Source organism: Clarias gariepinus, chromosome 12 (assembly GCF_024256425.1).
Source record: "Clarias gariepinus isolate MV-2021 ecotype Netherlands chromosome 12, CGAR_prim_01v2, whole genome shotgun sequence".
Taxonomy (NCBI): Eukaryota; Metazoa; Chordata; class Actinopteri; order Siluriformes; family Clariidae; genus Clarias; species Clarias gariepinus.
The window spans coordinates 11,711,960-11,725,211 of NC_071111.1; the positions used below are offsets into that span (position 1 = coordinate 11,711,960).

Consider the following 13,252-nt stretch of genomic DNA (forward strand, 5'->3'; position numbering starts at 1 on the left):
TCATTTATATATAAATTAATGCACATTACTGAAAATATTACAATATATACAAAAAGTGTCTATATTTTTATACTCTGTTAACAACTGCGACGTAAATAATGGCGCTCGCACTCGCGCCGCTGATAGGCTGTAGCCAAAGTTCCCGGATGAGCACATGACATTGGGCATGAACGAAGACGGAACCAGGATGGTGCGCGTGCACTCGGGCACCGTTTACGGTTTCCGATGCGCAGCTAAAGTTAGAGTGTATTTAACACCTTTGCTAAAATAAGCACCGTTTTACCTTTCGTGAGGTGAAAGTCCTGTCATACTGACATCGAGTTAAAGTTGACGACTTTGTGTAACTTTTCTGAGTATCCTGTTTCATCACAGAGCATAATTATATCCTCCTGTTGTCATGAAACACTGTAATTCAATACACAGCACCATACTTGCCCTAAAACAAGCAACAAAACCACAAAATCACTGACACTCTCAATCATTCACTCATTCTCTACAGCTTTATCCCGTATTCAGGGTCACAGGTGACCCGGAGCCTATCCCAGGAGACATAGGGCACAAGGCGGGGTACACCCTGTACTGTAGGAGGAAACTGGAGTACCCGGAAAAACCCCACCAAGAATAGGAGAGAGCATACAAACTCCTTGCACACATAGACAGAAATCGAACCCAGACCACCCGATAATAGACCAACGTGCCACCCTGAATATGTACAATTATAATGTAAGACGCAACTGTAATTGTATATACTGTGCCAATAAATGTAACTAAAATCTGATGTCAGTTCTAGTTTAATGAATAGATAGATAGATAGATAGATAGATAGATAGATAGATAGATAGATAGATAGATAGGTTATTAGGTTATATAAGTGGAATGTTCTAAAATTAAACACTCTTGATTCAATAAATAGAGAAAATATTAATGTACACTTAGATTTGTTCATGAGTTTGATTAGTTTGTGTAGAAGAGTAAAGAGTAAAGTAGTAACAAGCCTAAGGGTGCCAGTTATATTTTGTAAGAAGTTGAAGGGGTTCATGACTATAAAACAGTGAGAGAAATCCTGCACTAGGATTTAGTTTGTGGTCAGTAAATTAGGCCTATGTATTTGATGGATTGTGCGTGTGTGTGTGTGTGTGTGTGTGTGTGTGTGTGTGTGTGTGTGTGTGTGTGTGTGTGTGTGTTGAAGGTATTGTTTGATTATGGAAAAAGTCATGACTGAATAACTTTTTTGATTAATTTCTTGTATATATGATGGATGAAAGGAATGTGATACAGTGCCTATAAAGTTCCAAAGCTGTGATTTTTTTATCTTCTTATTATCTTAAGTTATTATTTTATGTGAACACAGCTCTTTATTATTATGACTCTTCATAACTATAACTATTCAAATATACTTCAGTAATCAACAACAAAATGTTAATATAATTTACTCTTGCAGTTTTTGTGGGAAAGAAAAATTACTTTTTACAGAAGATGATACATCGTGCACTTAATATAAATAAAATCTTAATAAAAAAATGACATTACAATATAGGCTGTGTAATATAATGTAGTTGATGTTTTGGAAAGTATTTGGGTTTGGGTGAACACATTGCATGCACTACTGCTGTTGGCCGCTAGTGGGAAGCAAATGTATATTAAATGTGTATTACTTCCTGACTCCATATACAGTACTGTACTGGATGCAGTAGCAGAGTTTAATGGTATGCTTCCTGGACATTATCCATCCTCAGTCCAGAGATAAAAATGTTTAGAATAGGACAGGATTTGTGTTGAAACTTGAGATCTGGATTGGATTAGTCAACAGCCCAAAAACAACTTAGAAATATCTAGACTATTTCAGACATAAGCAAATCTGGGTCAGTATATGTAGATTTTCTGTACGTGCATAGGTAAGGAATAATATTGAACATAATAGGAGTGCAGTTAGAGGAAAATAATTAGTATCACTGATTTACACCTTAACAAGTGAGTTACTGCTACCACGCAAAAGTGGAACATTTTCCTTTAACAGTAGGTAGAAAACATTTTAAAACTTAAAAAAAGGATATTTATAATTGAATGTTACATTGTGGAATGTTTATGAAACAAGAAAGTTTATGTTGTTACATATGGCAGCTATATACTGAAATATTTTTTTTTGTAAATAAATACTGAAATTAAAATTATTATTATTATTATTATTATTATTATTATTATTAAATAATAATTCTGTATTTTCTTTGCTTATTACCGACAGAAAATTCTAAAATAAATAGTTTTAAAATATAGCAGTTAAACATCATGCAATGAGCAAGTGTTCAATCTAATTATGTGCTGACATTTCTATATTTGACCGACAAATTCATCATCTACAGTAAGATGAGACACAGTCCAAACATACAGGTGGGCAGTTAAGGGTTAAGCGCCTTGCAAGATCCCCATGACTGCTCACCCAGACGTTCCCTCTCATTGCATCATTATGCAACCCTCTTGAAATGTTCTCTTTTTTTACTTCATAATGAGTGGAATGTTAATTAGAAGTCTAGGTGTACCATTGCATTAGCATAATAATACTTTGTAATTTGTGTAATTTAAGGGTTAAAACAAACAAACAAACAAAAAAAAAAACAGTATGTGTCTCACATCCTTGACTACATGCCATAAGACATTTTAATGTTTCCAGGCAACCAGAAGTCATGGAAAAACATGCAGCAGTAACTCAATTAAAAGGCAGGATGTCTGGAGCTCAGCTAGATACTGCTTTCTGCAGACATTACACGTACTCCGTAAATCACACATTAAATGGTAGGCAATTGAGCACTCAATTGAAATATTTACTCAGTGGAGCCAGCATGGTGTTTGCTAATTAGCACATTCAGTCAACTCAAGAAATTGGCTATAAGACCAATATACCGTATGTCACACCTGCAAATATCGATAACAACAACAACGAAAAAACACACACACATTGCTAACAAATTGGCAATATTATTAAGGAGACAAACATATATGAAGTAATTGAATGAAATTAATGACATAAAGAGTAACAATATTGACTCATTTCCTGACTCCCTTTAATATTAGAGTGATACCAAAAAGACGTTAACTAAAAACTAATTTAAGCTTAATTACGAAAGATATCAGGTACATTTATTAACTAAAACAGCATCATACATCATTATAATATGGAAATTTGTATGGAATGTCTGTGTTTTTATAAAAAGAAATTGTACTTATTAAAAAATTTAATTTAAAGTACAGTATCTTATTCAATGAGAGGTAACATGTAAGATCTACCATGTGTAAGAAAATGGTCAGTGGCATCATAAGTACATAAGGCAGGTGTTCTTTCATTATGCACATGAAAAGTCTCTCTTACCCATGTGACTCTCCCTCTCAGCTGGATGTATATACATGCACATGCAAAATGCACTTGCTATGCATCTGACATTTACTAAAGCTCATCTCGTTGAATACACTATTGTTTAAAAGCCAGTGTGAAGTGGTGTAAATGGTCACTCATTGACATGTCGAAAAGCTTGAGAATATTATTAATATGAATTAATATGATGAATATTATTATATATACTGTATATCAAATAAATATTTAAGTGTTGAAAAAACATAAATGTTAGGGAGGTGTATTAACAATTTTAGTAGTAATTGGGTTTCATTAAAAGACGTCTTTGTACAGAATAAGCAATGTACAGTACAATATAAACGGGTAAATTAAAACTGATGTGAGGGATGTGATGTTTATAGATGTGAAGGAAACTGATGTATGTGTTCCTGAATAATCCACTGTGAAGAAAGTCGCTGCATGTATAAGATAGTTCTTCAGTCATTCTTTCACCAAGGTAAAATGGCTTTGTATTATTTTCAAAAATGAAGAGGAATTTGCGCAGTCAGTTCAAAAGCAGCTCGATTATGTCAGAAACTATGCACGCTGCCAATTAAGCACAGAGCAACATGCAAGGACAAGGGAGTTTTGATCATACTAAATATGTTGGTGGTTGCACTTTCCAAATTTTTTTCCACAGTCAGCACACTTCTTGCAAGGTTGTGTTTAATGTATGCTAGTAAAAGTCACAGGTCCACATGAATTAAAAGGTTTGTGGGGCCTAAATAATGTTAAATTTGTACTTAATATACAGTGACTTTTAAAGATACCAACTTGATTTAACTCAGTGGGACTGCAGAAGCATCATATGAGTCTCAGCTGAACTTTGAAGTACTTATGAAGTGCCCCGATTACTTACTTACTTCCGTGAATGTGCCTATATTCTATTACTGAGGGAAGACTTTTAGACACTTAGTCCTATTCAACCAGGGTAACCAAAAACTCAAGAACCCACCAATGAATGTGGTATTCCAGTCTAATGTTTTCCGATGAACTGGTAGCTGAGTGAACCTGTTTCTGTTATGTTATGAATATACAACAATGAATATACAGTACAAACGCAAAAAAAAAACAATCCTATATACCACTGGCTAGTACTGTATAATAGTTTGCTTCAAATTATCTATGCTAATAAGTTACTGTAGCTTATGACAAAAACAAAAATACACATATAATCACATTTTACACACATTTATTACAAATGCACTATGGCTTATCGCTTTGATCAATATACTGGAATAGGAATGCTTTTTAATATTTGGTGTTTTTCAGCTACCTGGAACTTGAAAAAGTTTACGTATATAATTTGGTACCCTCTGGAGGTCTTATAATACGTTTAATTTATTAAATTAATTAAATTAAATCTAATAACATTCAGGAACTATTTTAAATATGAAAGAGATTATGAAATAAACAATCTTATAATGATATCGTTACCTTCTTTGTTTGTCTTTAGAACAACATTAGAGTTGTTCATCATTAACACCTGCTTTGTTCCAGGCACTGGCATAAAAAGGTATTCCAGAAATCCCTGGATGATACACAAGTCCATTATAGGGCCTCATTATCACACATATGAGTACTCGTTCACACTTAAGGGCACTTTAGCATAGCCAGTCCACCTACCAGCATATTTTTTGGGAGTTTTGTGAAAACCAGAGAATCTGCAGGAAACCCAAACAGACATGGGGAGAATATTAAAAACTGTAGACAGACAGTAACCTGAGCTCAGGACTGAGAGAGGAATTTTGGAGCTGTGAGGAAGGAACACACCTACTGAGCTACCATGCTGCCTATTTACAACCTTGCACTTATAAATGTAGGTGTAGTAAAAGTGCAGCTGATGCACCATGGCACTATTAGAGTATTATGCTTATGTACATTTATGCCTGATCTCTCATTTACCATCATTACAGCCTCTAAACATCCTCGCAGGGAGGCACAGAAAAAGTGAACGTATTCATTTAGCACCCTGGAAGCTTAGTGAACTTAATTAAGACTCCAATCCCCAGTCCACGGCTGCCACTTGATGAGGTCTTGAAAATGAAATTGGACCGGGCCATTTATGAGACAATTACAAATTATATTATATTAATCAGGCAAATCTTTAATTACTTGATTACTGTATACCAAACAGCTTTCCCTTAATGCTCTGCGTGGTGTCATAACATTTGCTGATTACATAAACAGTTAGGGCTCTTTTTTAAATAGTATTTTATATAATTAGTATACAGTAGTATTTGTTTGTACACACAATCCCTGATGGTAAACTGATGTTGGGACTAATGACAGACCCTCCTCTCATTTGTCAACAAAAAAATATGAGAATGGTGCACACCTGGGTAGTGAATAATTAATATCCAATGATTACTAAGATGCTGTGAGGATGATTAAGCAGTGACAGTGATAAGAGTATTTACTTACCTATGGCATTATTATTATTTACAAGGGATGCCAAACAATGTTTATTCATCAAAGTCTGTAATTTAAAGGGGTTTAGAAAAGAATAAAAAAAAAGCAAAACATAAAATAATAATAATAATTCATTTATTTATTCATTTATTCTCTACCATTTGTCCTGTATACAGAGTCATGGGGGGCCTGGAGTCTATAATTCTCCTCCTTCTTCTTTATTATTATTGTTATTATACATAAAACATCTAAGATTGACGATCCTGTGCATGTTCTCACTGTATGGGTTCCCTCAGCGTTTCAAGGTTTCCTCCAACTTTCCCCAAACTGACCATAACCGGATCAAACAGTAAACTTGAATTGAATGAATGAGTGAACAATGATCAGCTGTATTTAGGCTAATTTCCCATGGGGAATAATAGATTTTAATAGTATACACTTTTGATTTTATACTACAGTATAAACACAGGTATATACATTACGCACTTTCAACATTTATTCATTCAGTTTTAATTATTAACATGGTTCCCTATATGTATCCTGGGATTGTTCTTACATAATGATGATGATGATGACGATGATGATGATGATGATGTAGTGATGTAGTAGTCCCCAGGTATGTCAAGCCATTTCCTGTTATGTGATCCATATACTAACAGTTGTACGTTTGTAATAATAGAGTTAATTGTTAATATTTTATATGTGTATGGATGATGCAGATTGTGTGGGTGTGTTACAGAAGTATCTTTTTCCACAGCATCTTCAGCGTGAACAGCCTCTGCAGGCAGTGTGTGTGTGTGTGTGTGTGTGATGATGAGCCATGATGAGTGCAGGATGATGCAGAACGGATCAGCTGTTATACCGCAGTAAGTGACAGTTCTGCCTGGAACATGTTGCTTAAAAACTATTACATTTTCTTGCCTCATTAGCCGTTTTTCAACAACTGTGCACAATCCAGCACGTCTTCAGACCCCACGGCTGATTTTTATTCTCCTACACGGATTTTTTTTTTTGTTCCCTCTTACCGATTTCTTCACCATCGACACCTCACCGGATAAGCGCAGTGATCGGAATCTCGGGTTAATTCCGAACCGGGCTGTCAGTCCATCCTGCGCGAGGATGCTGATTGGGCAAATCTGAAGACATATTTGCATGTCCCCGCCCACCGAGCGGCTCTGCAGTGGTTGGAGAAGGTTTCAGGGAGCGAGCTCTCAAATTGCGCGCACTAACTTGGAGAGGCTGAGAGTGTGGAGGAGGATTCGCCTGTTGACTGTCGACGGAGTGGAAGGGAACTGCTGCATTACACCTGTGCGCAAAACCCTTTCTCTTTAAAAACAAACAAACAAACAAACAAACAATCTGCGGGACTTTCTTCGACTGCGTGAATGTAGCCAGATTTTGGTTTATTCCCTTTAAACGCAAGGCACAGCCCACAATTATGAAGTGCAGCCATGGCAGGCAAGGGTAAGGCAGCCGCGAGGACGCTGGAGGATTTGACGCTCGATTCCGGTTATGGTGGAGCGGCGGACTCGTTTAGGTCGTCCAGCGTGTCGCTCTGCTGTTCCGACACGCACCCGTCGTTCCCGCATGGGGGAAACTGCTGGCATCTGACCGAATCCATGCACAGCAGGCACAACAGTCTGGACACGGTGAACACCGTGTTGGCGGAGGACACGGAGATCCTCGAATGCTCGGGCCAATGTGCCAAGCTTCCCGAGCTCGAGGAGGTGCCGTGGAGCGTGGCCGAGGTGGAGGGCGCGCTGCGGAAGGACGACGATGTGGCGCGCGCGGCCGGCGCGTCCCGCGACATCGTGGCCAAGCTGTCGGCGCTGCTGAGCCGCGCGCTCGTCCGGGTCGCCCGCGAGGCGCAGCGCCTGAGCCTGCGCTACGCCAAGTGCACCAAGCACGAGGTGCAGAGCGCCATCAAGGTGGTGCTGTCGTGGACCATCTCCGCCAACTGCGTGACTGCGGCGCTCGGCGCGCTCTCGCTCTACAACATGAGCACGGCCGATCGGTTCAGCCGCGGCAAGTCCGCGCGCTGCGGTCTCGTCTTCTCCGTAGGGAAGTTTTTCCGGTGGATGGTGGACAGTCGCGTGGCTTTGAGGATTCACGAGCACGCCGCCATCTACCTGACCGCCTGCATGGAGACCCTGTTTCGCGAGGTGTTCGCGCGCGTCCTGCGGAGCGCGCTCGTGGAGAAGGAAAACGGAGTTCCCAAGCTCACGGTCGAGTCCCTGGAGCAAGCGATCAACAACGACTCAGAGCTTTGGGGTCTGCTGCAACCCTACCAGCATCTCATCTGTGGCAAGAACGCGAGCGGTAAGCACCTGATCGTGAACTTTATACTCTCATTCTGATCACCTGCGCATTCAGGTCATTAACGCACGCGTCACCACAGTTATTTAGCTTGGGTGTCAGTAGTTTTGAGTGGCACATGACAGCTTTGCTACTCCATTACCCAAATGCTTCTGTTGGTTGCCCACTCTTCAGTGGGAAGTTGGATACACGGTGAAAAGGTGGTGATTCATTGCTAGTAAAGGCTGTCATAACCGCACTGCTGCACAGCTGGTGTTCAGGAACTCTGTGGAATGTGATGCATAAAGCTTTCTCCACTAACACAAGTTACCAAGGTGATCCTCATCGGGAAACCCTGCTTTATTCATAGTCTGAGTATTAGCTGGTACTTGATGAAGTCTCTGATGTGAACCCTCACGACTGATTAATTTGTGCCCTCTGTTCAGTACATGCCATCAAAGTCAGATGTATGTTAGTCTTCGTAAATGAATCAGCAGCTCAGATCTGATCCAGTGTTCCTAATACCAATGGGCAGTTTTGAATTAGTCTCTTACATAACACAGATTGTGGTTATAGTTTTAAAAAAATCTGGCACTTTACATTTACATCTAAGCACTAAAGCCTCAACCACCCCTATAAGAAGTGCCTAGTTTCTCTTATAATACAGCAGTCTGCCAGTGACGCATCATACTTTTTATCTCTTTTTTGTTGCATGCAAAGTTATTGGCTGTTAACACTTATGTAATAATAAACTATACATTCCTGCACCTCACCAGCATTACTTTTTCTCTGTGTTAAAGTTATTAAGAAACCTTTTTTTTTTTTTTTTTTTTTAAATGCAGTTTTCCTGTTACAGAGAAACTGAAGAGCTGTCATTTTTTATGACATTCATCTGTAGTTGGAGCTTTTTAACTGTTAAAAAAACACAATGGAAGTCTGTTTATTTTGATTGCCTCTCATACAAGTCCATATGTAAGATGTTACCGTAGAAACAAGGACGTTTGAGGACGAGGGTGCTAATATAAACCTCATCGCTGGAACTATTGTTGAGCTGTTACAAGCAATCTTTCAACAGCTTTGTGCCAATCAGAGTCGAGCATACAGAGGTATAAAGGTATAAGAGCATTTATTAATGTATCCATATTGAATCCTGCTTATGCAGAGTACAGAGTTGTAAGGGCCCTGGAGCCTACCCCAGGAGACTTGGGGCACAAGGCCGGGTACAACCTGAACAATCCATTTCAGACACACACACACGATTTTTTTGAGACTGGCAATCAACCTAATCCTTTGGACTGTGGGAGGAAACCGGAGCACCTGGAGAAAACTCCTCACACACAGAACCAAGGCAGGAATCGAACCCTTGACCTCGGAGATCCACGCCCACAGTGCTAACCACTACATCACAATGCTACCCGATCTATGATATTTAGTCTCTAACAGTAGTTAAAAGATGATCACTTGGACCAGATCTTAACCATCTTTCACCTGCTTGTATCTAAAGCTTTATCTCAGATCAACATTATTTTACTGGATTTTAATAAAACAAGAGCTTACTCTTAAGAGTTATTTTGGTGCTATGTAACGCTGCAGGTTCTTATCAAGCATGATGAATATAAATTCTACATTGCAGCAGTTATTTCATAGTATAAAACTAGAGAGCCTTTCAATGTAAGCCATACAGATTTATGTGCTCCCCTTAGCTGGTAGCATCACTATAACTTTTTCTTGAAGGACATAAAGTATTGCTTTGTTGGAGCGAGAAACATTCTCAGCAGGCCTTTTGTTTCCAGGCTTGTTATTTATTTGGACAGTAGAACAGGTGCAAGCTTGCTACTTGTTCTGCTGCATGGAGTGCTGCACAACTGCTTCCTACACCTGTTGGACCAGCCGTGTTTCTAGTTCATGCAATGATGGGAATGTGTTTTCGACATCACGCGTTATGGTGTTGGAAGTCGCTGTATAGTTCTTGCATTGTTCATGCTTAGTGTTACGTCAGTGATTGCAAAAATGTGACAAGGATTGAGAAGACTCTTACTCTACCAAGAAGTAAAATTTCATCATTTCAGATACTAATTTATAAAGTGAGCACAAAATAAACCAAACCAAAAAAACAAACATTAAATATTACTGAATCTCGCATCTCTCTCTCTTTTTTTTTTTTTAGCAGGGATGAATTTCAATTATTCAGTAATTCAGTAGTTCAGTAGGGACTGGTACTTGGACATGTTTCAAATAAACAACCAGCTGCGTAGGCATTGCCTACATCAGTGATTTCTGCTAACCTTCTGATAGTGATTCAATTACATGTATAAACAGTAGTAATATCTGCTTCACTGGGTAGACAAAAGATAGCAGTAGCAACACCAAAAGTATTTTATGTAAAGTATCTCAAGTCACCTATCATAAACTGCATTTATGTAATAAGTATTTGGTCAAATCTGTTAATTATTGAATTCAAGTGTTTAGATCAGGCCCCTTATCCCCTTATCCTTCAGAATACCAAGACATCTTGGACAATGCTATGCTTCCAACTTTGTGGCAAATGTTTGGGGAAGGCCCTTTTAGTCATTCCACCATGACTGAGCCCCTGTGCACAAAGCAAGGACTATAAAGACATGGTTTAATGAGTTCAGTGTGGAAGAACTTGATTGGCCCTAACACAGAGCCCTGACTTTACCCCATAGAACCCCTTCTCGTCCAACATCAGTATAAACGACCTTTTAAACGCTCTACAAAAGAATGGGCAAGAATTCCGCAAAAACACTCCAAAATCTTGCGGACAGCCTTTTAAGAACCGTGGAAGCTGTTATAGCTGCAAAAAGAGGGACAAACTCCATATTGAAGTACTGTATATGTATTTGGATACAATGTCAGTGCAGGGTATAGGGGCCACTCTAAATACTTTTATCCCATATAGTATATTAACTAAAGTTACAAAAAAAAAAGGAAAAAAAAAAAACTCAAAAAAAAACGAGAAATTTTAAGATAAAAAAAAACTTTTATAATTTTTTTTTTTACAATGAATGACTTTTGTATACAAAATAACAAAAACACAATCATGAATGATGAATCATAATGCTGAGAGCTTGATATATTTTAAATTTGCACAGTTCGTGATTTTGGAGAATGTTTGTTGATGTACGCCTTTTGTCAAATTCAGTCAATTTCTCCTCATGTTTTGCCAGCTGTCCGTCTGTGTGTGGGTTGAAAAAAAAAAAAAACCACGCTTGTACATGGCCTCTGGCTCAGTAAAAGTGAAATAAATAAAGTGGCACGGACCGGGCCATGCGACATTGTTCCAGCCTATCAGCAACAGCCAATTTTCCTATCTTTATCTCTTAAGATATATTTTTCTTGCCTTAACCACTAGGAACATTCAGCAGCACAGGACACTCAGGGCTGACATTTAGGGTTATCTTTCATGTTCAGTGTCTCCTTTAAAAGCCACTGGTTTAATGCTGTCGAAGTGTGTTCTGTGCCACAGGCTTACTCATCAATTTTGAAATTGAAAAACAGATAACTCTGCCTTAAACGGACATTTTAGTCAGGTTTTAGGGGAACTTTTCCCCTAGATCATTAATAACTTCTTTAGCTGCTAACAGGGAAAGTATGCAGTGCAGCTTTAATATTACATCCAGGCCAGTGGCGTGATATTATTAAGTAAAAATGCAGCTGTATGGTTACAAACTGTCTCTTCCACATACTGTGAGCTTCAGCAATATTTAGGAAGAAAAAAAAAATGATGTGTATGAAATAAATTGTATTACAGCAACGGTAAGGATTCTGAGTAATTGACTTCAGCACCTCTTGAGTGGGCGGGAAGACAGTATCGCTCCCACTCTGGAGACCTTGCACCTGTAAATCCACCTGCTTTCTTTATCCTGTGTGTTATCTAAGAGAGGGGATTTATAGATGGATCGTTCTGGAACTTTCTTGCCGTTATTTCCTTTGCCGCTCTTGCCCCCTGAAGAACTCACAGATGACTCGACAGATTGCCATCTTTACAGAGTTAAGATGCAAAGCACTCTTTTTTCTTTTTTCTTTTTCTGCTGCCAAGCTGGATTTGATGCATTTTTTATTGCACTGTGACTTTGGTGCGAACGAGGTGAACATTCTGAAGCCATTTCGTGTGAAGAAAAAAAAAACACAGCAGAATGTCCCTGTTCGGTGATGAGTAATTCTTACTCTTCGCAGGTGTAGAGCGCATCTTTCCCTCATTTCTAAAACGTGTAAAAGTGTTGAAGGTCCCTCCCATGTGGTTTGGGTGCTTGTATAAGGCATAGTGAAGCTTCTTTTCCTTTTTAGCCCCTGTGTGATCTGACTCTTCCTTTTTTATGTCCCTACACAAGAAATGCCTCATTACTGTCTGGAATAATTTAGGTGTGTGTGTGTGTGCGCGCATGTATGTGTGTAAAAACAAAGATAAAGGACAGAATGTCGAAGAGTTGGATGAAGTGAGATAATTATTTGGCTCAGATAAAGCCAGAGGAGCTTAAGAGGTAGGAAAATGGAGAACAGACGGAGTAGGACATTAAAAGAAGCTTAAGATTGCGAAACAAAGCTGGTTCCCTCCTTCAGTCCTAATTGGCTGTGTTTTACAGGCTATATCTGAATTTATGATGCCTGCTTAAAACAGTTTAAATTCAGTACATGGTTAGTGTTTGACTGCTCCCGTCGAGGGGTCGCCACGGCGGACCATACGACCTCCACACACAACTTGGCACAGGTTTTTACGCCGGATGCCCTTTCTTACACAACCATCCTGGGCTTGGGACCTGCACTGCATCCAGTGGGTGTGGTTTGGGCTTTGGTTGGGAATCGAACCCAAGCCTTACGCATGGAAGGTGAGAAACATACAGTGAAGCATAATTTTGATGTTTTTTCACTTAATAATAACTCACTCACTCACAGACTCATCGTTTATACCTCTTGATCCTGTATTAAGTGTCGCGGGGACACATACTGTATCAGAGACAAATACTGGCATGTATCCCAGGAGACTTAGGGCATGAGGCAGGGTACACCCTGGGCAGGGTGCCAATCCAGCGCAGGGCACACACACATACACACTCATTCATTCACTTAATACATCTTTAAATGTAATTATCTAATAGTGAATATCTATTAACAGGTATAGTCCTGAGCTCTTTATGCGGT

General features: G+C 39.0%; 1 protein-coding gene across 2 annotated transcripts in view; it reads left to right on the plus strand.

The window, feature by feature from the left end:
- The first annotated feature begins 7,064 nt into the window (after positions 1-7,064).
- btbd11a (BTB (POZ) domain containing 11a) overlaps positions 7,065-13,252 on the plus strand; it is a 241,770-nt gene continuing 235,582 nt past the window's right edge. For both annotated transcript variants that reach the window (XM_053508588.1, XM_053508589.1), the window contains exon 1: positions 7,065-8,116. In XM_053508588.1, the coding sequence (XP_053364563.1) occupies positions 7,249-8,116 (868 nt within the window). In that variant the 5' untranslated portion in view covers positions 7,065-7,248. The remainder of the gene's footprint in view (positions 8,117-13,252) is intronic.